The following is a 25941-nucleotide window of genomic DNA, read 5'->3' on the forward strand; positions in this document are numbered from 1 at the left end:
ACGCAGAACATTGCTCCAATAGAACCCGTATTATCATAGCAGAATTTAAAGGCACTAAGAAATTAGTTTTTTTTCATTTTTTTTTTTTTATTAAAAACTGTATACTCGCCACTAACTAATATTTTACTTGGAAATCACGATTGGTCCAGTTTCCTTGCGGGCGTCCCTTTGCTTAACCACAATTTGGTTGGCAATGCGATCCAAATCACGTTGTCCGATGGAGGTAAGTTTGCGGCCACCATCAGGGTGCTTCTCGATCAAACGGGCGTGTTCCAAAGCCTGGAGAGCCTTGCGTGCGCAGCCATCGGCTGAACGACAGAAATGGGATGGATGGACACCATTTCGTTTGCGACCACCGTAAATTTTTGTTATGGAGCCAACACCAGCTGGACTACGATGGTACAAATGACGAAGAATCGATGCACAACGAATGTAGAACCAATCAGGATCGTAAGGTGATAGTTCCTTGAATTTGGCTGTCTTGATGATGTCCATTTGCTCTGGAACCTTTAGCTTGCCAGTCCTGACACAAATTCGAAAATTAAATAAGATGCATGTTTTTTTTATTATTTACTTACTTCTTCAAGAAGACAGCGACATGCTTTACAACAGCATGCTGATCAATATCCTTAACTGTTACACCAGGCATCTAAGGAATTAAAATTTCATGAAATATATTAAGTTAAAAGCTCGGCAAGCAGTTGTGGCAATCATAAATAAATACACAACACATTACAACAATTAGGTGAATGCAAGTATATGTTGGAAAATATAATTTGGTTCGATAACAAATGAATTTAATTGACAAAATTTTACATTTTAACCAATTTTTTTATAAAAATTACACTAAAATGTCATAAACCATACCTTGCTTGACAAAGTGAACCGGAAGAAAGGACATTTTGTATGAAGTTGGCTGCGGTTTAAAATATTGAGCAATTAGAGTGGGCAACGAAAAATGTAAATTTGAGCTACTTTTGTGTGTTATGAAGCGTGCTCACTAGGTCTGCTTCTACACGAAGACGCAAAGTAGAACAAGGGAGAAGAAAAGTTAGAAAAAAGGGAAGGAAGATTTTCTACTCTGTGAGTCTCCGGTCGAAAATTTTGGAACTCATTTTGACGTTTCTCTTTGATCTTGTTCTCTTTTTTTCTGTTTGGCTTTATTTGATTTCGTTGGTCGCAGAGTTCGCTTCGTCGGATGTATTAGGGTGCATAGTATACTTTTTTTATTTATTTAAATGTTTTCGTTGCACATAGTCAGCTATTACATGAAGCCTCAAGAGGCGCGCCTCTTTTCAAAACCAATGAGTGCAAAAGAGAAAGAAGATAAAACAAAAAATTATCCGACCGGAGAGTCGTGGGCCAAAATTCCGAGACTCTTTTTTGACGTTTCTTTTTCCACTCTTTCTTTTTTCAACATTCCCTTTCATTTCTTTTTGCTTCTTGGTGGAATACAACAACAACAATACTGAAATCAAAAAACAAATGTCAAATTTGAGTCTTTGACTCAAGAGGCATCGTGTAATAGTACGCGCCTCACAGAATGATTATCAAAAGAAAATTAGAAAAAAGAGTCCAGCCTCTTGAGGCTTCATGTAATAGCTGACATAGAGCCCACTAGAATTGTTTTTTGTATATGTTGGTGGTTTTTTTTGGAATAAAAATACATACGAAAACGATAGCAAAATAAAACAAAAGAAAATTGGGCCTATTCGGCAAGATCTTTCACTACTACTACACGGAGAAAAATGAATCTAGTATTTTATACTCCATATGACAAGTAAGGAAATTAAAGTAAAAAGCCCTAGATTTTAAGTAAAATTTACCTTACGTATTGAACATTTCTTGGCTCCATAAAGTAATTTTTACAAAAAATTATGGTGAACAAAATAAAGTAGTATATACCTTACGAGCCCAACTAACAATTTCGATGTTATAACGATGGTTTTTTTTAAATTTGTTTTAATGAACCAAAATGTAGCTATTTCAATAGGTGTGTTTTTTATTACAACCGGTCTTAACTAGACAAAAAAAACGCAGTCTGGGCTAAGCAATTTACATGTTAAATACAACAACACCTTAGCCCCTTGGGCTTAGTTGTTTAGCCCGGAGATTTCTCTGGGCTTAACTTTTTGAAGAGTTTTAAATCTGTGCTACCAAACTAATTTTTTCATAAATTGTTTAGAATTTGTTTAAAAACGTGAAAACTCACGTTTGGAAGGGCAAAATGTATTAAAATAGTTTTGCTAGCATACATTTTTGTATCTCTTTGTAAAACATACATGAAAAATACAAGGAAATGAGGAAAGCGAAAAATATGACAACTCTAAATTTTTGTTGTGTCTGCTGTTTTCGGAACATTCAATATACAGTGCTGCCAAGATTTCAGGTTAAGCCCCGAGGCGTTTTTATTTGTCCACTTAAGACCGGTGGTAATAAAAAACACACCTAATATTAGGTCTTAAGTGGACAAAAAAAACGCCTCGGGGCTTAACCTTAAATCTTGGCAGCACTGTATATTGAATGTTCCGAAAACAGCTGACACAACAAAAATTTAGAGTTGTCATATTTTTTGCTTTCGTCCTTTTCTTGTAATTTTCATGTATGTTTTACAAAGAGATACAATAATGTATGCTAGCAAAACTATTTTAATACATTTTGTCCTTCCAAACGTCAGTTTTCACGTTTTTAAACAAATTCTAAACAATTAATAAAAAAGTTTGTTTGGTAGCACAGATTTAAAACTCTTCAAAAAGTTAAGCCCAGAGAAATCTCCGGGCTAAACAACTAAGCCCAAGGGGCTAAGGTGTTGTTGTATTTAACATGTAAATTGCTTAGCCCAGACTGCGTTTTTTTTGTCTAGTTAAGACCGGTAATAATCAAAAACACACCTATTGTACTTGAAAAGGTAAAGTTATAACCACGTGGCGTCCTTTGATGTCCTTAAAAGATCAATCGAGAAGCTGGGTATCATGTTTTCTATAAACCTGTCCAGATGCTTTGTACACCTGTAAAGCTTTATCAGAATAAAATTGTTATCATGATAAGAAGCTTCTTAGGACCTTTGTCATGGATTCCTATATGATTAAACGCTTCTCAACATCGTTATAGGGTACTTATAGGTAATTTTCTCATCACACCTATAATCCCACTATAAGATACTCCTAAGAAATTTCTTAGATGTATAAATATCAGCGTTTACTGATGATTTTTTACCGTATGTAGTATTTAACACATAATTTTATAGAATTTAAAACATTAATTTAATTTAAATATACAAACAATAAGAACTATTTTTAAGATGTACATGCAAGTCAAGTATTAAATTATTAAAATAAATTAATTCACATGTAAACACAACATTAAATACAAAAATATAAATAAAAATAATAGGTGTGTTTTTTTGTTTATCTATAGGTGTGTTTTTTTGTTTATAGATATATCTATATAGATTTTGTGCAAAAAAACGACATCGGGATTTTTGAAATCCATGCAAACATTTGGCACCACTCTACATATACTTCGGCAGCTGTCTGTCAAAAGTGTTGCTTTTGTTTTTTTTTTTATTTTAACTCCGAAGTGGGAAGGCCATTACATCCATGTTGGATGCAAACAAAAATTTTCATATGGCCATGGCATCCATGTTGGATTCAAAAAAATTGTTTTTTCACAAAAAAACCAAAAATTATGTGTACATTCTTAGCTACATTTTAAGACCATGACCATTAACATTAGTTGCGTCGTTCTTGTGTTATAAGCGTTTGAAGGTAGCCATATTGAATTTTTTTTCGATTTTTTAAAAATCAAATGTGAAAACCTTTTTATTTTTATTTCTAATTTTTCGAAAAAACTTTGGTAATTTTATATACATATCTGTTCCACAATCTTATCAGGATCCATTTAAGACTTTTATCTGAAAAGTGCATTGCGTATATCTCGAGATATTAACATTTCAATGCAACCATGTCAAACAAATTTTCGATTATTTTTTTCTATGAGAGTTTTTTTCAAACCTTGTTTTCTCCGCTTTTTTTTTTTGTTTAATAGGTGTGTTTTTTTGTTTATCTATATAGATTTTGTGCAAAAAAAACGACATCGAGATTTTTGAAATCGAAACAATTTACGTGTTAAATACAACAAAAACTTTATCTGTATAGATTTTTCAAAAATCCAGATAATTATCCAGATTTTACTTTCTCTCGATAGAAAACAGTACTGCCAAGGTACATTACAGGTATTAAATGTCAGATTCCATTGAACGACAGCTGCAGTTGACAGATATATGACACAAAAATATAATATTTAAAATTGAATTCAATTAGGAATAGCAAACAACACAAATCAATGTAAGTACAAGCATATTTTTTGAAAAAAGATGAAAATTGTACCATAAAATTTGTTTTGTTTTAATTTGATTAATAATTTTAGGATTCACGTTTTTGCAAGAGTGCGATATCTTCCGCAAAATTAAAGAAAAAAACCTGAAACCAGATGGAAAGTAAAACAATTTATTCTTACAATGAGCTAGCATAATTTATCTTTTTTTCTAGGAATTATTTCACAAAAGAAGAATTCTGTGTATTGTGCGCTTGTGTCTTAATCGTGTCGGTACCTTCAACCCCCATGCAAAGCCAAATGTAGTGTAAAATGCTCTTGGAATGCCCGCTCGTTTGCGAAAACGTTTATTCTTTGACGATAAACATGAATAAATGATAACAAAGATCTTGTTGTTAATCATTTGCCTCAATAGAATGCCCACCACAAAAACAGTCTCATAACTTTTTAAAAATATACACGTCATGTATGTGCGCTGCGAAGAAAAGCCGAAAAATATTCCCCCAGGAAATACTTTTCATCCCAAACAGCAGACAGCAATAAGCAAGACAATCCTAACATCGCATTATGCAGCTCATTCAACACCCATATTCTTCAGCTCCCTAAAATTGACCTCACTTTATGTAAATGATATCAGAACCAAGACCCGTTGATGAAAAGCCATCTTAGAAGAAGATCACTTCACTGCCTGTGCAAATGATGGTATCGACGTTTATAAACTTGGACGACATGTGCATGTGGAAACAATATCATCTTGAAAGTTGATGTGGAAGAAATATTTGAAAGAACGTTATAGTAAATGTTTCAGAGCATCATTTATGTCCCCAATTTTGATTGCGGGTAATTTTTTTTTATTAATTCTCCTTTTTTGGTTCGATATATTCCTTATTCTTTCTTCATCAGATGAACTCTGCCTGCATTGATGTCGTCCTGTTTCTGTAGGACATGTCTTCTACAGATGGCTCTAAAGCCCCCATCGGGATCCCGAGAAAATGATATCTGCATAAATCTTCTTCGCAATTACTTTCCCCTCCTAAACAGCTATGCAGCGGAAGGAATTAAACCCCACTCAACCAACCCTACAACTGGACATCCGGGTCTGAACACCTCGAGGACAACCACCTAGACAGCAGACTTTTTAAATAAAGTTTATCCATGTATTATATTTGTTTATATTTTATAACTTTGTCATTATTTAACGTTAGGCCCCCTTTGTGCTAACAAAATTTTGTATCTATCAATGTATCTTAGAAATAAGTTATTTTAAGTCAATAGGAAGTTCAATAAATCAAAATTAAAATTAAATTGCAATTAAACAAAAAACTTATTTGCAAGCTAGCATTCTTGGTCCAGCTGTGGGAGTCCTTACAAAGGCGGGATATTAGTGAAATAAGAATCGTGGTTGATAAGTTTCAATTATTACAAGTAACAACTTAAAATTTTTATTTGAATAGTTTTGAAGTCTCTTTTAATACATTTTTCTTTAATTTAACCACATAAATTCACTGCCCAACACACAAAAATTTTCCCGATCGTTGTTTATCATGTCTTACTAAATGAAGGGTGCTGATTCCGAAAACAACATTTTTAGTTTTTTTTCTAGCAGATCTAGTTTTTAAATTATTCATACATAAAAACTCATACAAATTTTTTTTTGTAAATTTTTATTTTGTATTTTTGTTTAGCTACTGAACCGAAATACATTACAGTCGAAATAAATTTTTCCAGCGAAACTTTAAAAACGCATGTGATAAGAAAAACTAAAAAGATTTTAGAATGAAACTACCCCCAAAATGTGAAAAATGAAAATATCGGAAAAATTACAGCTCATAGAAAAAAAAGTGTGATTTTCAGGCTTAGTGGACCCAAATACATAAGGTTTGATAAAAAATTGTATGGAAAATGTTAACAAACAGTTAAAATATGCATAACTTTAAAAATAGTAGAAAATTGCCACCAAAATGTGAAAAACTAAAAAATTAAAAATAAAAATAGAGCTTCTAGAAAGAAAAAAATGTGATTTTTAGGATTACTGACCTTAAATACATTAAATTTAGTATAATTTTTTCTGTAAAATTTCAATAAACGATCAAAATGGGCAAAACTAAAAAATTATTATGAACGAACATGCCCCTAAATATGAAAAATTAAATATTTCAAAAACTAGAGCTGATAGAATGAAACCATTATGATTTTTGAGCTAATTGAATCCAAATGCATACGATTTGGTATAAATTTTTCTGGAAAATTAAAAAAGTTGAAAATTGCTGGCGAGTGTTACTTGTTCTTCTCGATTTCCTTCAATTAAACTTGATGCTGTTGCAAACCATGCAAAGTGAGTTTGTCTTCATCGTCGATATACACTTCCATGGGTTAGATTAAAGGGGGACAAAAAAAATAAATTAAATATAGCTATGCATAGCATATATAACCACAAAAAAAAAAAACACTAACCCATATACATCACATACAATTTGTACAGTAATGGAAGTTTTCTAAAGCTAATTCTGCTCATCGACGAAAGAATTTGTGGGAAGCATTGTTACGATAACTTGCGACCGACCGATGCTGAGGGCACTTCGGTATCCTGATTTAAATTCCATACATATATCAAGGCGACCACTGCCGTCGACAGAAGCGAACAAGGCGGGATGAATTGGAGACCATGCAACATCCATAACATTATCTTAATTATCTTTAAATTAATATAATGGTTTAGTGTCCTACAAGTAAATACAAAAAATGTTATACATATTGGTCGTTATAGTAGATATTAAATTTCACCTTAAGACTACATAACTTAATTGTCCAATCATTGGACGATGTAGGGAACAAATCTTCAAAATCTGGTGTAGATTGATTTGGATGAGTTGGTATTCCCGTCACTGGACCCAAATGCTTCTCATAGACTTCAGACACACCCGAACGTATTCCATGTCGATAAGCTTGAGTAAAAATAACGATTTATTTATAAGCAAATGGAAAATCACAACAAACTTTTACCAGAATAAACATTACCATTGTTAATCTCATTCGACGGAAAGGACATGCAACTGATAGCAATTGGCTTCGATTGCCGTTGCTGCAATTTCAGTGTATCTTGCGGCATCGACACATATCCAAACTCCATGAGCAAAGCTTGCCATCGGATGAGATGGATATCACATTGTGTGCATTGTGTTTGCCAACCATTTGCAAAACAATACACTGGGTGTGTATGTGCAGTTGCACTTAGAGGTGTCCTCTGGATGGGTGTCCGCTTTTGCACTCGATTATCCCATAATACAATCTGATCGGAATACGTTCCAGCGAGTATAAGATTTTGATTGAATTTAGCAAAGCATGCTGACATATGGACATATCTGACAATGGAATACATCTTCGGGTGTTTGTTTTTTATATTTTGTGTTCCAGACCATTACAACACTATCTGGTTCATTGGGACTCTCCTATAAAAAGTTATTTAGTGGGTTTTAGATAGAATTGTAGAAAAAAATACAAATGCAAACCTCATTATTGTGATATGAATCAACAATCAGTTCAGGAATATGTGTTGACCAATTCATTGAAGTGATGCATCGATTCTTAGACCATCGGTCTTCGTAGAAAGCTCGATTCAATGATAACCTAGCATGTGTCCTCTCATCGTTTGACTCTTCATTATCACCACCTCCAATGTAGTCTGTGTAGATGTCGACATTCTCAGATAGAGCCCTTTCGATGACACATCCAGCGCGTAGAACAAACCTCTGAAAGTCCTCCGACAAGATGATCATCTGTTTTTGTTCTTCCGATAGTTCCTTAACTGAAAGCACAAATGTTAAATTGATGTAAAGAGAGGAGAGAAAAAATTCACTTACTCTATTTTTCTCTTCAGGTTCTTTTTTGTGTTCAAGTGGTGTTATGGCTGATGCAACTTCCTTCATAGTGGGCAAACCATGTGGTAGAATTCCTGGTGGTAGTTTGGAATGGTCACCATTGTCGATGTGTGGCAGCGATCTCTGTTCGTCATCTCCTTGGGCATCATAAGTAAGCATAGGTAAAACAGGAACAATTCTACGATTTTTTTTGTTTGTTTTTTTTCTCTCATTTTGTTTAGAGCTTTGTTTTATTAAATATTAATTTTTTAAATAAAAAAGCAAAAGCAAACTTTTTGACAGACAGCTGTCAAAGTTAATGTTCAGTGCTGCCAAACTTTTACACGGATTTCAAAAATCTCGATGTCGTTTTTTTGCACAAAATCTATATAGATAAACAAAAAAACACACCTAATATTTTCAGATATTTCTGTATGAACACAACAATAAAACTACCTTGGCACTACTGTTTTTGTAACATCCTACGCAAGTAATCCGGTTTGTGCATTAGATAAACCCTCTGCAGGAAGACCTCCGTAAGGCCATTTTAAGCTGTTTGTCACAAGCTATTTGCATAAGACCTGTCCTTCTTGTTATGAAAGCCAAAAAATAGCTTGCATTGGCCCTTATGAAAGCTAAATTGTTACTTGGGATTTTATTTTCTCGAAGTTATCGCTTTCATTTAAAAAAAATATAGGTTTTTATTTTGTTGTTTTTCGAGGACCACACGCTTCTTGGTTTAATCAGTATCCAAATAGAGCAATGATGGTTTCTCCTGCTTTCATAATATGTTGATCTAACACGCATAGAAAACGCTTGAACTGCTTGGAGCTTCGTTGATTTGTACATTGTTGTACACGCCAAGCGCTTGACTGCTTTTGAAATAATAGGTGTGTTTTTTTGTTTATCTATATAGATTTTGTGCAAAAAAACGACATCGGGATTTTTGAAATCCATGCAAACATTTGGCACCACTGTACATATACTTTGGCAGCTGTCTGTCAAAAACGTTGCTTTTGTTTTTTTTTATTTTAACTCCGAAGTGGGAAGGCCATTACATCCATGTTGGATACAAACAAAAATTTTCATATTGCCATGGCATCCATGTTGGATTCAAAAAAAATTGTTTTTTCACAAAAAACCAAAAATATTATCTGTATATTCTTAGCTACATTTTAAGACCATGACCATTAACATTAGTTGCGTCGTTCTTGTGTTATAAGCGTTTGAAGGTAGCCATATTGAATTTTTTTACGATTTTTTAAAAATCAAATGTGAAAACTTTTTTATTTTTATTTCTAATTTTTCGAAAAAAACTTTGGTAATTTTATATACATATGTGTTCAACAATCTTATCAGGATCCATTTAAGACTTTTATCTGAAAAGTGCATTGCGTATATTTCGAGATATTAACATTTCAATGCAACCATGTCAAACAAATTTTTGATTATTTTTTTCTATGAGAGTTTTTTTCAAACCTCGTTTTCTCCGCTTTTTTTTTTGTTAATATTTTCAGATATTTCTGTATGAACACAACAATTAAACTACCTTGGCACTACTGTTTTTATCGAGAGAAAGTAAAATCTGGATAATTATCTGGATTTTTCAAAAATCTATACAGATAAAGTTTTTGTTGTTTTTAACACGTAAATTGTTTTGATTTCAAAAATCTCGATGTCGTTTTTTTGCACAAAATCTATATAGATAAACAAAAAAACACACCTAATATACTCAGCGCAGTACTTGCAGCTGAGGATTGTTGTCGGCAAACAATACATGCATCCTTGGGATGATATTGGATAGTCTCGACTCCTAGTTAAATGCTCGGTCGCGCCAAGCTTTGTTAGCAAAGATCTATAAAAAAACAAAGTCAATTCTATTCAATCATCAAATTTCTATTATTCAAAACTTACCTCTAACATTTAATTGCTTCACAGAATGAAATGGAGTTAGAAACTAATGATGGAAAACAAAGTTTTAAGGCTTGGCCACACCGGGGGGTACATGCGGTAGCGGTACGGGTAGTTGTATGAAAAAAATTCAAAACTGACACTTCAACGTTCAGATGTGGAAATTTTTTCATACAATTACCCGTACCGCTACCGCATGTACCCTCCGGTGTGGCCAAGCCTTTATGGTTTATAATATTTTTTTTTTTTGAATTTATTATCTACCGACGCGAAAAACACAAATTTAAATTTAATTTTACCGCTATGATTTTTTTTTTAGATTGACGTTTCGTAAAATGCCACAATTGTGACCTATTCACAATGAAGTTTTATGTGCGTTCAGGCGATTTGACTTAATTACTTTGCTAATTTCGTTGAAATGAGATGATAATTACCTCATTTCAAATTTGAAATTTGTATGGGAAATTATCTCATTTCGAACCTCATTTGCCAAATTTGATCGAAATCATCTCATTTGCTCTAGTGAAAACAGGCTATAAGTAAGTTTACCTTACGTATTGAACATTTCTTGGCTCCGTAGTGTAATTTTTACAAGACAATTATGGTGAACAAAATAAAGTAGTATATACCTTACGAGTAGCAATATTTTCTTTACATAGAGTAAAATAAACCTTCATCCAAAAAAGTGTATGATTCTTTTCTTTTAAGATTCTAGTAAAACATATTTCTGTGGCCACAACCAATAACCGCTTAAGTGAGTGTTATGATGCTACCCAATGCTAAATCTACATCTTTTTAATTTTTTAACTATTAAAAACGATAGATTAAAACTATCTAGATCGAGTTAAGAAAAGATTGAGTTGTTTTTGAGGCAAATTAAAAAATGCGGAGCATTATTGTAAAACTAAATTTTGTTTTTTTTTTCGACTTAAGCGGTTATTGATTGAGGCCACAGATTTTACAAATTTAACTATTCTATGAATAAGTTTTACCTTACACTATAAGGTCATAATATTACCTAATTCTAGGAATTTTCCCCATATCTTAATTCCTGTCACTGAAAAGTCTGCCATTTTGTTTTTCATTTGTTTTGGATATTTTTTTTTTTTTTGTCAAAGCTTTTAGGTTTCCGGGTGCGGAATAATTAATAAAGAAAATAAAATGTAAAAATTTCTTTTCCCATTTGTGTTTTTCTTTTGGAAGTGAAATGTTTATATTACTTTTTGCGTTATTATTAGCTCCGTAATTACGGATAGCAAATTTTTTTCTTGCGTTAGAATAATATAGGAGTATCCATATGCATTAACATCATTCAATCTAATTAATTCATGAAGTATTAGAAAAAAATTGGATCAAATAAAGTCAATTCCATTTTTGTTGATGATATTTTCCTAAATAAAATTGTTTGTTTGCACCTTACAAAAAATATAATAAAATATGTAATTTATGTAATTATTGAAAACATAACCGGGCATACGTTACTTACATTTCTTTTTGCTTCTTGGTGCAATACAACAACAAATTTAAAAAAAAAAAAGAAAAATGTCAAATTTGAGTCCTGGACTCAAGAGGCATCGTGTGATAGTACGCGCCTCTCCGTGGCACTATGGAAGGTATATAATAATTTAGTTCCAGATTGGATCAAATAAAGTCAATTTCATTTTTATTGATGACATTTTTCTAAATAAAATTGTATGCATTTATCTTAGTGCCTGGCTACACAGTGATTTTTCAATCGCCTATCCAGTTAGGTTGTAGGCAAGAGGGGTGAGGATTTTCCTCTTTTTGACATTTGTTCCTAGAAAATGTGAATTGGAACGTGATTGGGCACAACACTGTGTGGCCAGGCACTTACAAAAATTAAAATAAAAAAGGTAATTTTTGTAATTGTTGAAAAGCATTACTAGGTAAGTGCCTGGCCACACAGTGTTGTGCCCAATCACGTTCCAATTCACATTTTCTAGGAACAAATGTCAAAAAGAGAAAAATCCTCACCCCTCTTGCCTACAACCTGACTGGATAGGCGATTGAAAAATCACTGTGTAGCCAGGCACTAACACGTACTAAATCCTCAAAGTCAGCTATTACATGAAGCCTCAAGAGGCTTGACTCTTTTTTCGAATTTTCTTTTGATAATCATTCTGTGAGGCGCGTACTATTACACAATGCCTCTTGAGTCAAAGACTCAAATTTGACATTTCTCTTTTGATTACAGTATTTTTGTTGTTGTATTCCACCAAGAAGCAGAAAGAAATGAAAGGAAATGTTGAAAAAAGAAAGAGTGGAAAAAGAAACGTCAAAAAAGAGTCTCAGAATTTTGGCCCACGACTCTCCGGTCGGATAATTTTTTGTTTTATCTTCTTTCAAGAGGCGCGCCTCTTGAGGCTTCATGTAATAGCTGACAAAGCTATTTAGAAGTAAGTCAGCTATTACATGAAGCCTCAAGAGGCGCGCCTCTTTTCAAAACTAACTAATGAGTGCAAAAGAGAAAGAAGATAAAACAAAAAACTATCCGACCGGAGAGTCGTGGGCCAAAATTCTGGGACTCTTTTTTGACGTTTCTTTTTCCACTCTTTCTTTTTTCAACATTCCCTTTCATTTCTTTTTGCTTCTTGGTGGAATACAACAATAAAAATACTTAAATCAAAAGAGAAATGTCAAATTTGAGTCTTTGACTCAAAAGGCATCGTGTAATAGTACGCGCCTCACAGAATGATTATCAAAAGAAAATTCGAAAAAAGAGTTAAGCCTCAAGAGGCTTGACTCTTTTTTCTAATTTTCTTTTGATAATCATTCTGCGCGGTGATTTTTCAATCGCTTAAGCAGTCAGTTTGTGCCTGGCTACACGGTGATTTTTCAATCGCCTAAGCAGTGAGTTTGTAGGCAAGAGGGATGAGGAGTAAAGGGGGAAGATGCTCACGAAGGGAACTGAATTTTCTGAGGGAAGTACAGTTCCATTGCTAAATTTTTCCTCTTTTTGACGTTTGTTCCTAGAAAATGTAAAAGTGGAACGTGATTGGGCACAACAGTGTGTAGCAACCGCATGTGATTTTTCAATCGATTGAAAAATCACTGTGTAGCCAGGCACTTTGTAGGCAAGAGGGATGAGGATTGAAGGGGGAAGATGCTCACGAAAGGAATTGAATTTTCTGAGGGTAGTACAGTTCCATTGCTAAATTGTTCCTCTTTCTGACGTTTGTTCCTAGAAAATGTAAAAGTGCAACGTGATTGGGCACAACAGTGTGTAGCCACCGCATGTGATTTTTCAATCGATTGAAAAATCACTGTGTAGCCAGGCACATAGAGAAGTTCAATTTACTTTAAAAATCAGTATTTTCAGCCTTATAGTAAGGTAAAATATGTACCTAACTTTCTAGTAATTTCTATTAGAAATTCATACAAAAAAGGCTTTACTGTAAAGTTAATCATAAGCTATAAATTTACTAGAAAAATAAGGTAAATTCCATTTTATTGGGGGGTCATCCCTATTTAAACTTTACATTAAAGTTAAATTTACCAGAAATAAGGTGGTTCATACCTTATTTTTTCTCCGAGTGCCTTCTATAAACCTTTCCAGATGCAACATTTTGTACACCCCTCTGTAAAGCTTTATAAGAATAAAATTGTTATCATAATAAGAAGCTTCTAAGGCGTGGATTCCTATAGGAGTAAACGCTTCTCAACATCGTTATAGTGTGCTTATAGATAATTTTCTCATCACACCTATAATTTTCTCATCACACACTATAAGATACTCCTAAGAAGTTTCTTAGAAGTATAAATATCAGCGTTTACTGAAAGCAAAAATGTTAGTTGGGATGTATAAATTGAAAAAATAAAAAAAATAGTAGTATTCATACAAAATTGACGACGAGGCATATGAAATGAATTGTCCGAACATAATTTGCCCAGCCAAGAAAATGAAAATTGTTATGTTGTAGATGTTAGACATTGAGTTAGAGAAAAATATCTCCTGTGGATGCGGTCTGTTTTTTGCTCTTTTGATTTTGACGTCTGGCCCAAATGAGCTTTTTGAGATTTGTATGGTATTGGTATGGTAACTCTGTCACAATTCACAAACTTGACGTGTCGCAGTGAAAAAGATTTATTTGTATTTTTTCAAGAAAAAATATTATAGATAACATCAATTAATTGATAATACCGACATGAACACAAATTCAGAAGACTTGCTTACATTTAAAGATTTTTCAAGTACCTCCAGCAGTCCCCCACCTGCTCAGATCAGTGTTAACTCGCCCCAAAAAAATCCAACTTCCCGTACTAGGGATCCACTTCAAGCTCTTATTTACGACATGTCTGCGAGTGCTAAAGTTCTGAGCAACGAAAACATTCCCCAAACAGGAGTTGCAGGTGGTTCAATGGATGGCAATGATGATAGTTCTGCAAGGACTGTATCTTTTCTTACCATCGAATACTATCAACAATTCTTTAATGTGGATACTTACATGGTTTTGGATCGCATTGCTAGTGCCATGATTCCAAAGCGTGCCCCAGGAAATTATCTTAAATCGCACATTGGCACCAATCCCGATCTCTATGGGCCTTTCTGGATTACTGTTACCCTAGTAAGTAACATCATTGAGGCGCTACATTTTAAAAATTGTGGCTTTCCGTTTCAGATATTTTCTATTGCTATCAGTGGAAACATTGCAAGTTACCTTCAGACGGCAAATGAGAACTATCATTGGCGATACAACTTTCATTTGGTGTCATATGCAGCTTCTTGTATTTTCATTTACTCCTGCTTATTGCCTGGAGCTCTGTGGGCTCTTATGAAGTATAGTTTGAAGCCCATCGAAGAAGGCCTAGAGACGGAAAACGTAATGTTACTTAATCGATTTTAAAGTTTTTTATTTAATTTGTCTCTTAAAGGCCGCATATACACCAAGTCTTCTATCATTAATGTGTATTTACGGGTACTCTCTTGCCATATACATTCCGGTGTCTATTTTATGGGTGATTCAGGTAATTTACCAGCCATTTTTATATATTATCATTTTAAATTAACTTAGCTGTGAGAAAAACTCACGGTAGAAAGTTTTCAAGTACCTACTTACCTACTAAGCCGTTTCTTTTTTTTTATTCATTTATTTATTTATTCATGATAACTAAAAAATTAATAGGACTGAATGTTTTTCGGGGAACATAATTATATCGTCGCTTGAAAAGTAAAGTGACTGTTGCCAACTTAATTCGGAACTAGTTCGTGCGGGACCGACCGACGAAAATACTTTTCCGGACCACCTTCATAATTGTCTCGCTTCCTCTGTTTTGCGAATATGTGTCTAGGTACTACCCATTGCAATTTCCATAGCTGCAGCATATTTGCTTCCAAATTATTCTTCCTAAAGTCGTTCCGTCATGTCAATGGGAAAAAATCTGAAAAAGTTGTGACTACAGCTTAGTTTGGATGCAGCATTGAAGATGGGTTTCTTCTGAGTATAAATCTCAATATTTTGAGAACGACTTGTTGCACAGAAATTTTGTGAAATACATATAACTAGTTAGGTATATTAATTTACTTCATACATCTACTTAATAGCTAAGATCGCATTATTTTTTTTTTGTAAAAAATCACTTAGATTCTTCATAAAGAGAAAAAATTGGCTGATCACTGTTAGTGAAACACTAAACATAAACATAAATTTCTATTTTGTTAGTAAAAAATGGCTTGAATCCATCAGTTTTCATCCATGACCCATCAATCAATCCGTATTCACAAAGCGAAATAAGAACATAACACCTTCTTAAGAAGTCCTAAAGTTTTTGAATTTCAGCAGCAAATTAATGTTTTTTTTTTTTTATTTAAAACCCCCCCTGCGTTCGCCCCTGCATAATGGACAAACAGTACACACTGAACAGAACGCCTTTTTTTTGTTGTAAAGAATCAAGTCCAATCAAATCACATCTTGATGGATATGAAGGAGTATCTATTCTCAATTTCAGTTGCCTAACTACGAATCTTGTGAAAGCCTTTTGAACTGTTTCAATACGAGTTATTCCAATGGAAGTAGAAGGGCACCACACAATTGAACAATACTCAAGAATCGGACGAACAAATCTGCCGTACTAAGCAAAAAGGGCGCATGAGCCAAAAATCCAAAATTGAGTTAAAGGCATATTTGACATCCTGAAACAATGCCTCATTTATATTTAAACTAAAAACAGCGCATTTCCAATTCCAAGTGGCTCAAAATAGTCATTGAAGATGAGCTCAACAATATTACTCCGCTGTATTCCGGTGCCGTGAAATAACGCCGAGCGAAATAATGCCGAATTCTAAAATTCGGCGTTATTTCACTTTCAATGACATGTACACTTGGGCTGTAACTTTATTAGCTGCTTTGAACTACTTTTTCAGTATAGCAAAGTAGATCAAAGTAGTTTTAAGTACTAAAAAGTAGATAAATATTTCCAAAGGAACGCAGCTATTAATAGCGATAAACGTTTTGCAACGTGTCTAAAATCCATTTTCTCCATAAATAAAGCAAAACCGCTTTCAAATTCGGATTAAAAATGACTCCAAGATAATGAATCTCAGATTTGCGATCAAGAATCGGGTTGAACTATGGTATGGTATGTGGATCATTGGAACTAAAATATGATGTGCCGTAAACACATTACATTTTGTGATATTTAATGGAAGAATATTCTTCACACCAATCAGATAAAACATTTAAATCATTTTGAAGATTTGGTTGAGCAATTCTATTTTTGATATACAGGGTGTCCGGTAGAAAATGGATAAGCCTAAAATGGCTGATAGGTGCACTTTTGACTGTTCTGAAACCGAATAGAAAAAGTTTCTATCGCAACCAGTTTAGAAAATATTAGCTTTTTTTCGTTCAGTGTACTTTAAATTTCATCACCTTACGTTTTCTTTAACCACAACCATGAGTGAATGAATTTTATAAATTTCTTATTTTTATAATTTTCTACAATAATTGGCTCACTACATAAGAAGTTAAAAGTTTTCAAAACTGTTGCATCTTTTCTTTTAAAAAATTTTAAAGTTAGTTTTTCGATGGAAAATGTAAAAAAAAATATTTTATGAAAATTTTCAAACACCTGTGGTATAAAAAAGATCCATAGGAACGTAGGTGGCCAACTTTTTTAAAAATATGCGCGTCCAAAGGGGATTGCAGAATGGTAAATGTTTTTATCAAATCTAGAGTTACTAGCAAGTTATTGGTACCAAAGTGCAAAAAAAGCCTATTAATTTAATAAATTATTTTCACTGTAAAATCTTAAGTTTTTCACATTGCTGCCACAAATGCATGGATTCCATCAGTTTTTTTAATCAGTCATATCTTACAATAATTCTTCTTACACATAACTATTAAAAAAGCGTTATAACCGTTGAACAATGGCTATGAAAAAAATAATTTAACTTTTTTTAAATGCAAAGTAGAAAAAAAAATATTTGTTTGCTCAGTTTAAGCATGGGCATATAATTGCGCATCGGGACAGCTTGTTGTGTGTTTTGACTTTTTAATGATCTCGTTTTAAAGAAAAATTGAGATTTTCGGTCCCGTTGGCCCAATGCAACCTCATCGAAAATGTTGCAATGTTTTCGAATTTTTGCTCAATTCCCAATGTTATTGGGCTACGAAAAACATCCAATATTTGTTAGATGCAATTTAATTTACAGTTAATATTGTGAGCCACTTGTTATTTTATCTTTTAAACTGGTTATTAGCGAATTAGCAAACAAATATTTTTTTTTTCTACTTTGCATTAAAAAAAAGTTAAATTATTTTTTTATAGTCATTGTTCAACGGTTATAACACTTTTTTTAGTAGTTATGTGTAAGAAGAATTATTGTAAGATATGACTGATTAAAAAAACTGATGGAATCCATGCATTTGTGGCAGCAATGTGAAAAACTTAAGATTTTACAGTGAAAATAATTTATTAAATTAATAGGCTTTTTTTGCACTTTGGTACCAATAACTTGCTAGTAACTCCGGATTTGATAAAAACTTTTACCATTCTGCAATCCCCTTTGGAAGCGCATATTTTTAAAAAAGTTGGCCACCTACGTTCCTATGGATTTTTTTTATACCACAGGTGTTTGAAAATTTTCATAAAATATTTTTTTTACATTTTGCATCGAAAAACTAACTTTAAAATTTTTTAAAAGAAAAGATGCAACAGTTTTGAAAACTTTTAACTTCTTATGTAGTGAGCCAATTATTGTAGAAAATTATAAAAATAAGAAATTTATAAAATTCATTCATTCGTGGTTGTGGTTAAAGATAACGTAAGATGATGAAATTTAAAGTACACTGAACGAAAAAAAGCTAATATTTTCTAAACTGGTTGCGATAGAAACTTTTTCTATTCGGTTTCAGAACAGTCAAAAGTGCACCTATCAGCCATTTTAGGCTTATCCATTTTCTACCGGACACCCTGTATAGAAAAACTTTCATGTCCTCAGCATACATCAAACAAAGATGCATTTTTAAGAAGAGATGGGATATCATTAACAAATATATTGAAAAGAAGTGGTCCCAGATGGCTACCTTGAGGAACTCCTGATGAAACTTGTATGGTATTAGAGAAGAATTTCGAAACACATCCATTGGGGTTCAAGACTTATATCAACAAAAAGCAAAAGACTATTCCAAGCAGGCCGTAAATACAATTGCGAATTCTATTCCTCCAGGTCGCCAACTTACTGGCCTTCCGATACTAACAAAATACCAGACCTTATTGCCTTTTTCGTAGCTAAAGGAATCAAACGAAATCACATCAGTGTTGAAGGTAATTATGACTTGTCATCAGATCATACTCCAGTGATTCTATCACTAAGTGAATCGGAAGTAATAGAAAAAAGTAATCCAATGCTCGTAAATAAGAAAACAAACTGGAGTGATTTTAGAGAAAGGCTTTTAAGTTTTATAAAATTAAGATCTCCCATGGATACAATCGAGCAAATTGACCATGAAGTGGAACAATTTATTGCTGATGTGCAAGAGGCCGCTGAAGAAAGTACTCCAACATTTTCTAATAGAAGGCAAAATGAAATAAAATATCCTTTATAGATAAGAGAGTTGATAATAGAGAAAAGAAGAGCCCGAAGAAAATGGCAAAATACTAGATTTCCAGATGATAAAACAACGTTTAACCGTATAAGCAACAATCTTAAAAAACAAATTTATAAATTCAAAAATGATTCACTCAGTACATTCCTAAAGAATTTAACGACTGATGCTTCAACCGATTTTTCGCTATGGAAAGCAGCCAAGCGCCTGAAAAGACCGCAGTTACAAAACTCGCCCTTGAAATCTCAAGATGGGAAATGGATCGGTAACCCAAAAGAAAAAGCTAACCTTTTCGCGGACCATCTTGCGAATGTTTTTAAGCCATACCCAACAAAAGCGGCTGAAAATAGCTTACAGTTTGTTGATAAGATAGATGAAAGTGAAATACCAATTGTAAGACTAAAAGAAATAAAAAGTATGTGTTTACATCAACTATCAAATAAAAAATCACCAGGTTACGATCTAATTACTGCTCAGGTTATGAAAGAAATGCCATTGAAAGCCTTCATAAAACTCCAATATATAATAAATTCATGCCTTAAGCAACCGTATGTCCCACACCATTGGAAAATTGCTGAAGTTATTCTCATACCCAAGCAAGGTAAGCCACCTACAGAAGTGACGTCTTACAGACCAATATCGCTTATACCAATTATGGCAAAAGTTTTTGAAAAACTGCTTCTGAAGAGACTTTGCAAAATTATAGAAGAAAGAAGGTTAATCCCAAATCATCAGTTTGACTTTAGAAATAAACATTCCACGATAGATCAAATTCATAGAATAACGGATGTATTAGAAAAAGCATTAGAAGAAAAACAAGTATGTTCAGCTATTTTCTTAGATGTTGCTCAAGCCTTTGACAAGGTTTGGCATGAGGGACTTGAGTACAAACTGCAAAGGGATCTTCCCAGACAGTACTACGAAATATTAAAATCGTACATCTCAGACCGATTGTTTAGAGTAAGGTACGATCAAGAATATTCGGAATTGAAGAAAATAGAAGGCGGTGTACCACAAGAAAGTGTCCTAGGTCCTACCCTGTATTTACTATACACAAGGGATATCCCAGTTGGTAATCACACCATAATGGCTACTTTTGCAGATGATACCGCAATTTTGGTACCCGACAAATGTGTCTCTAAGGCAGCAGTAAAACTACAAAATGCCGTCGACACAGTCAGAGATTGGACCGAAAAATGGCGTATCAAACTGTCTTTTGAAGATTTCCTCCTGTCAAAAAAAAAAAAAAATATTCTTTTCGAAATTGGCAGAAAAGCTTTCTGTCAGCTACGGAATTTGATTTTCTAAATCTGTTCAAGGTTTTATTTTTAACATTCCTCAAATTAACCAGTCGTTTATTAGACCATGGTGTTTTAAATGGTTTCAAACATTTCCTTTTTGGAACATATTGTTTCAAGAACATAATCTTAATTTCTAAACTATTGCTTAAGCAGCCAAGTAGAACTAGTGACTTTTGTTTGTGTATCTGCACACAAAGTATCCAAGTCAAAGGACTTTATGTATGTTTCCTAAAAGCGAAACATATATTATTCCCTAAACATACCTAATTTCATTACGGTATTTGGTGGACGAGAACGGTGACGTGAAATAAAACCGAATGAAGTAAAGCCAAATTTAAAAATTTGGCATTATTTCGTTTTTGAGAATTTGGGTTTATTTCGCTAAAGAAAACGAAATAATACCAATTTGGCAATTTTTTGTAGAATAAGGAAAACAAAAATACAATCTCGGAAAACAACCTGATCTTCATCAAGAAGACAATTGAGATATTAGAGTAACAAAGCTTGATCGAATCAGAAGCAAGAAAATCCGAGGAAGCCTTCACATCAAAAACACCATCTTGGATAAAATACAGCATGACCGTTTAAGCTGGTACTGTCATGTACAAAGACGAAACCCTGAGAACCCAGTTCAAAAGGCTATCGCTTACGACGTTCCAACGCAATCGCGAAGAAGAGGCAGGCCTAAGAACTCATGGAGAAGACAAATGCAACGACAACTGCATTCAGTTGGCCTTAGACATGGCACAATTCAAAATCGAGAAGCCTGCCGACGTTTCCTGAGGTCAACCCGGCGAACCCCACATGCGGAGCCGTAGTGTGAAGCAGTAAAGTGTGAGAGTTGTGACCCCATCCGAGATCATGACTATCGTCGATAATGGAGAAGAAGAAGAATCCTTTTTTTTTTGCAAATTCCTACTTTATTGGCTGTTAAATCCTTAAAGTGTGCTAGTGGTTCTTATAGCTTATGGCTTTTCTATGGAGATATATCGTTGTCGGTGTTTCCTATAATTCACATTTATTGTTCATTACATTTTATCTGTTTCCATTACTAATAATTCTACACGTCTGATTTAAAAATGTTGAGCTTTATTTATTTGTTCACAATAGCTCAGAAAATGTTTTAAATCCATATCAATTAATTTTGTATTAAAAAATTATTTTTTTTTTTAAATTCACTCAGTTTGTTTATTTATTTTAATTACTTTCAATTGTCTTTTTTTATGAAAAAAAAACATGTCGTTTTCTTTCGCTCCAATTAGATCACCCTTTTAGTACTTATTTTTGCACTTTTGAAGGTTTTGTGTTCTTTGAAGCCACAAAAGTGTAAACAAAAATACTCCGGAGTAATTTTAATACTACGGAGTACCCCGGATTCACTCTACATTTTTATGTCGTTTTCTTTCACTCTATTAAGGAGTACTCTAAATTTTTACTCCTTTTTCTGGAGTGAAAGAACATAATTAGAGTAATTTATTTTTTTGTAATTGTGTGTGTGACAAGGCAAAAATTGATAATTTCCTTGAAAAAAATAGTGATAATAGCCCTAGGGAAAAATTTTATGAATTGAAAAAAAAAAATTAATATTAATAATATAGAAGCATAAAAAGCGTTCGTTGTCTGCTTCTACACGAAGACTCAAGGCGCAGAAATTATCTTCAAATTTCCTTTTGATTTTCGCTTCGGTGCGTCGCGCGTTTCTTCACGTCGTATTCTGTGTATCTTGTGCGTCTACGTTTTCGTGTGGAAGCAGACTATGTATTTTAATTTAAAAAAAAAAACACCAAAATATACAAAAAAAAAACACAACTCCAGTAGGGTCTATGTGCAACGAAAACTTTTGAATAAATTAAAAACGTTACTATACACGCAAATAATACACAACCGACGAAGCAGACTCCACGACCGACGAAATACAATACAGCAGAACAGCAAAAAAAAGAACAAGATCAAAGAGAAACGTCAAAAAGAGTCACAAAATTTTTTACCGGAGACTCACGGTAGAAAATCTTCCTTCCCTTTTTTTCGAACTTTATTTCTCCCTTGCTCTTATGTGCGTCTCACACTTTGCGTCTTCGTGTAGAAGCGGACTTAGTTTTACTTTTAGTATATTTTTCATTATATTTCTGATCGGTTTTTTTCAGCCTAATTGATATACACCCATAGTTTGATCATTGTAAAATAAAAATATCCCACCATCGCAGAAAAAAAATGGGATTTTTTTTTATCTGGCACAGGATTTTTTTTTATTGATAAAGAACACTGGCTGTTTTATTCGGTTTTCAATTTCATTTGAAAAAAGGGAAGAATTAACGAAATGATGGAAGAAATATATATGGCGGAATATAATATAATAGGAAATATATTCATAATGGTTGTTCTTGTTAATAACAAAAGAATTTTAAAGAAAAACTTTTCGCATTTTTCTCTTTTCAAACAAATTTTTAAAATGTCAAACTTCAAATTCATAAGTGTGTGTGCAAATCGGTGTAAATCTGACTAAAAATGTGGAGTAAATCCGGGGTACTCCGTAGTACTAAAATTACTCCGGAGTAATTTTTTTTTTACACTTTTGTGGCGTCAAAGAACACAAAACCTTCAAAAGACTAAAAATAAGTACTAAAAGGGTACTCTCATTGGAGTGAAAGAAAACGACATTATGTCGTTTTCTTTCACTCCAATGAGAGTACCCTTTTAGTACTTATTTTTGCACTTTTGAAGGTTTTGTGTTCTTTGACGCCACAAAAGTGTAAAAAAAAAATTACTCCGGAGTAATTTTAGTACTACGGAGTACCCCGGATTTACTCCACATTTTTAGTCAGATTTACACCGATTTGCACAACCACTTATGAATTTGAAGTTTGACATTTTTAAATTTTGTTTGAAAAGAGAAAAATGCGAAAAGTGTTTCCTTAAAATTCTTTTGTTATTAACAAAAACAACCATTATGAATATATTTCCTATTATATTATATTCCGCCATATATATTTCTTCCATTATTTTCGTTAATTTTTCACTTTTTCCAAAATGAAATTGAAAACCGAATAAAAGAGTTTTTCAGCCAGTGTTCTTCATCAATAGAAAAAAATCCTGTGCCAGATAAAAAAAATCCCATTTCTTTCCTCGATGATGGGATATTTTTATTTTACAATTATCAAACTAAGGGTGTGTGTCAATTAGGCTGAAAAAAACCGATCAGAAGTATAATGAAAAATATAGCAAAAGTAAAACTAAGTCTGCTTCTACACGAAGACGCAAAGCGCGAGCGCGAGACGCACATAAGAGCAAGGGAGAAATAAAGTTCGAAAAAAAATTTTTACCGTGAGTCTCCGGTAAAAAAATTTGTGACTCTTTTTGATGTTTCTCTTTGATCTTGTTGTTTTTTGCTGTTCTGCTTTATTTTATTTCGTCGGTCGCGGAGTGTGCTTCGTCGGTTGTGTATTTTTTTAAATTAAAATACATAGTCTGCTTCTACACGAAGACGTAGACGCACAAGATGCATATAACAGCAAAGGAGAAATCGATCTTTCTCTCTCCCTTGTTCTTAAGTGCATCTTGTGCGTCTACGTCTTCCTGTAAAAGTCGTCATACGAAAACAAGAACAAAATAAAACCAAAGATATAAAATACTGCGTGTAGAAGCGCGCGATGCACCGAAACGAAAATCAAAAGGAAATTCGGAGATAATTTCTGCGCCTTGCGTCTTCGTGTAGAAGCATACTTTTCTTTGGTTCATAGGTGAAATTTTAAGTGGCCCAATATCTTAAAATGAGGGTAACATATTGTATTAATAATCCTATTGTTATAGCAAATTATAAAGAAAAAGGACCGTCGCGGTTGGTGGTTTAATTAAAACTCCACTCGAGTTCTAAAGACCAACCCGGAACTTCATGAACTTCCAAAATGCATTACTCAGCTTTGACCTGCTGAGTTGCATTCTGGAAGTTGGCTTGACCCACTGAGCGTTGCGTCACATTAAGTGTGACACAAAGTTGCTGTAATTATTTAAGTAGAGCGGGTCAGCTCTGAGTGATGTAATATGGGGCATAACATTCCTCCCCCTTCCGAAGTTCAGGCCAGGTCTCCAGAACTGGTTAGTTTTTCTTTATTAAGTAAGTACTTAAATCTAACATTTTTTTGTTTCTAATTGAATAATAGTTTCCAATTGTTATATTTTATATTTAAATTATTTTTCAATTATTCAAATTTAAAAAAAATGAATGAATACAATAATAAAATTTCTTTTGTTTGGTACAAAATATTATTATGTTATTTTTTACGTATTTATAAAAAGAAGTTAACTATTATTATTATTTTTTAAATAAAAATATTTTTAAATCAAGAAATTAATTTTTTTTTTTTTTTTTTTTTAACAAAATATTAAATAAAGAAATTAATTATTATTATATTTTTTTTTTCACTTTTATTTTTCTACATTTATTTTTTATTTTTATACTTTTTATATTTCTTGTATTTTTTCTTTAATTTTTTTTTTGTATTATTAGTTAATTATTATTTATTTATTTTATTTATTTTAACACAAAATATTATTTTTAAATGATAGAGAAATTAATACTTAATTAGTATTTTGTTTGTTGATTTTTGTTTTTTTTTTTTTTTTATAAAAATTTGTTTGAGCTCTTACACCCGGGCAGAGGTGATGCTGAAGACTGCTGTACTGTTGTTTGTTTCAGCCAACGGTGTTGCAGGAGCACGTCTCTTTGGTGTTTGGTAAAAATTCACCTCACGGAGTGGTAGACTTGTTAGTGATGGTGTTTTTGTTATGGTGGACTTTGTGAATTTTGATCTGGATCGGAAAAAACGGACTAGAAATATGGCAATGATAGCAACTGCTCCCAACGTGATCATCGACATTATGGAGTAACGGTGTAGTGATAGCTCCCAGTCTTGATCTGCCGCTTTACGTTCTCCATTCAGTTGGTTCCAACCTTTTTCCAGTTCTTCTATACTCTTTCTTCCAATATTGAGATTGTTGGAAAAATGTTTATGGTTTCCAATCCGTATCGGAAGAAGTTTTGGTGTAGATGCTTCTTTAGCTGGAACAGAGCTTGCCTGTAAGGCTTGTACAAGTTCTGAGTGGTCCACCATTGGTTGTTTGTATTCGGTGAAGACCTTGGAGTGATACTCGTAAAACAGTTTGAATCCTTTGGCACTGGCTTCGCATGGCAACTCCATTTTAAGGATTCCTGAACCGTTGAGAGTGGCGGTATATTGCTCACTGGCACACTTCAAGTTCAAAACGAAAGTATCCTTTACTTTAAATAGCCACTCGTTCGATGCTGTCATCTTCAGGAAGATTCCTCTGCTGGCTGGGACTGCAGAGTATTTACATGCTATTTTGGATGTAGCTGCGTGTTGGAGGAGCTCAATTAGGCAATCGTTTGAACCTGATGTGAGTACTGGGCTTTCGTGTCGGCATACTGCTATATCTCTTGTGGATTCTCCTATT

General features: G+C 33.3%; 2 protein-coding genes, 1 long non-coding RNA gene and 1 pseudogene across 4 annotated transcripts in view; 2 read left to right on the forward strand and 2 right to left on the reverse strand.

Annotated features, from left to right (window-relative positions):
* Nucleotides 1-68: 68 nt before the first annotated feature.
* On the reverse strand, nucleotides 69-929 carry LOC129911735 (40S ribosomal protein S19a). The gene is made up of 3 exons (XM_055989635.1): nucleotides 868-929; nucleotides 579-649; nucleotides 69-523 (listed from the first exon to the last, which is right to left on the reverse strand). The coding sequence occupies exons 2-3, from the start codon at nucleotides 647-649 to the stop codon at nucleotides 124-126; spliced, it is 471 nt and encodes a 156-aa protein (XP_055845610.1). The 5' UTR covers nucleotides 868-929; the 3' UTR covers nucleotides 69-123.
* Nucleotides 930-4091: 3162 nt separating this feature from the next.
* Nucleotides 4092-5730, forward strand: LOC129910210 (uncharacterized). The gene is made up of 4 exons (XR_008771488.1): nucleotides 4092-4346; nucleotides 4429-4498; nucleotides 4551-5175; nucleotides 5239-5730. It is a non-coding gene; the product is annotated as an uncharacterized LOC129910210 (long non-coding RNA).
* Nucleotides 5731-6877: 1147 nt separating this feature from the next.
* Nucleotides 6878-8569, reverse strand: LOC129909472 (cytoplasmic dynein 1 intermediate chain-like; annotated as a pseudogene).
* Nucleotides 8570-14148: 5579 nt separating this feature from the next.
* The window catches only part of LOC129910211 (protein YIPF1), a 42329-nt gene continuing 30536 nt past the window's right edge, over nucleotides 14149-25941 (forward strand). The window contains exons 1-3 of one of the 2 annotated variants that reach the window (XM_055987488.1): nucleotides 14151-14689; nucleotides 14744-14944; nucleotides 14997-15089. In XM_055987488.1, the coding sequence (XP_055843463.1) occupies nucleotides 14270-14689; nucleotides 14744-14944; nucleotides 14997-15089 (714 nt within the window). In that variant the 5' untranslated portion in view covers nucleotides 14151-14269. Of the gene's footprint in view, nucleotides 14690-14743; nucleotides 14945-14996; nucleotides 15090-25941 lie in introns of both variants that reach the window. The other variant, XM_055987489.1, reaches the window with a different exon arrangement.

Source organism: Episyrphus balteatus, chromosome 2 (genome assembly GCF_945859705.1).
Source record: "Episyrphus balteatus chromosome 2, idEpiBalt1.1, whole genome shotgun sequence".
NCBI lineage: Eukaryota > Metazoa > Arthropoda > Insecta > Diptera > Syrphidae > Episyrphus > Episyrphus balteatus.

What these genes read in the sequence shown, in the direction of transcription:
- LOC129911735 (XM_055989635.1), bottom strand. Translation starts at nt 649, where the DNA reads ATGCCTGGTGTAACAGTTAAGGATATTGATCAGCATGCTGTTGTAAAG. An exon ending in GTCGCTGTCTTCTTGAAGAA is followed by an intron (nt 524 to 578) that starts GTAAGTAAATAA and finishes AATTTGTGTCAG; the next exon opens with GACTGGCAAGCTAAAGGTTC.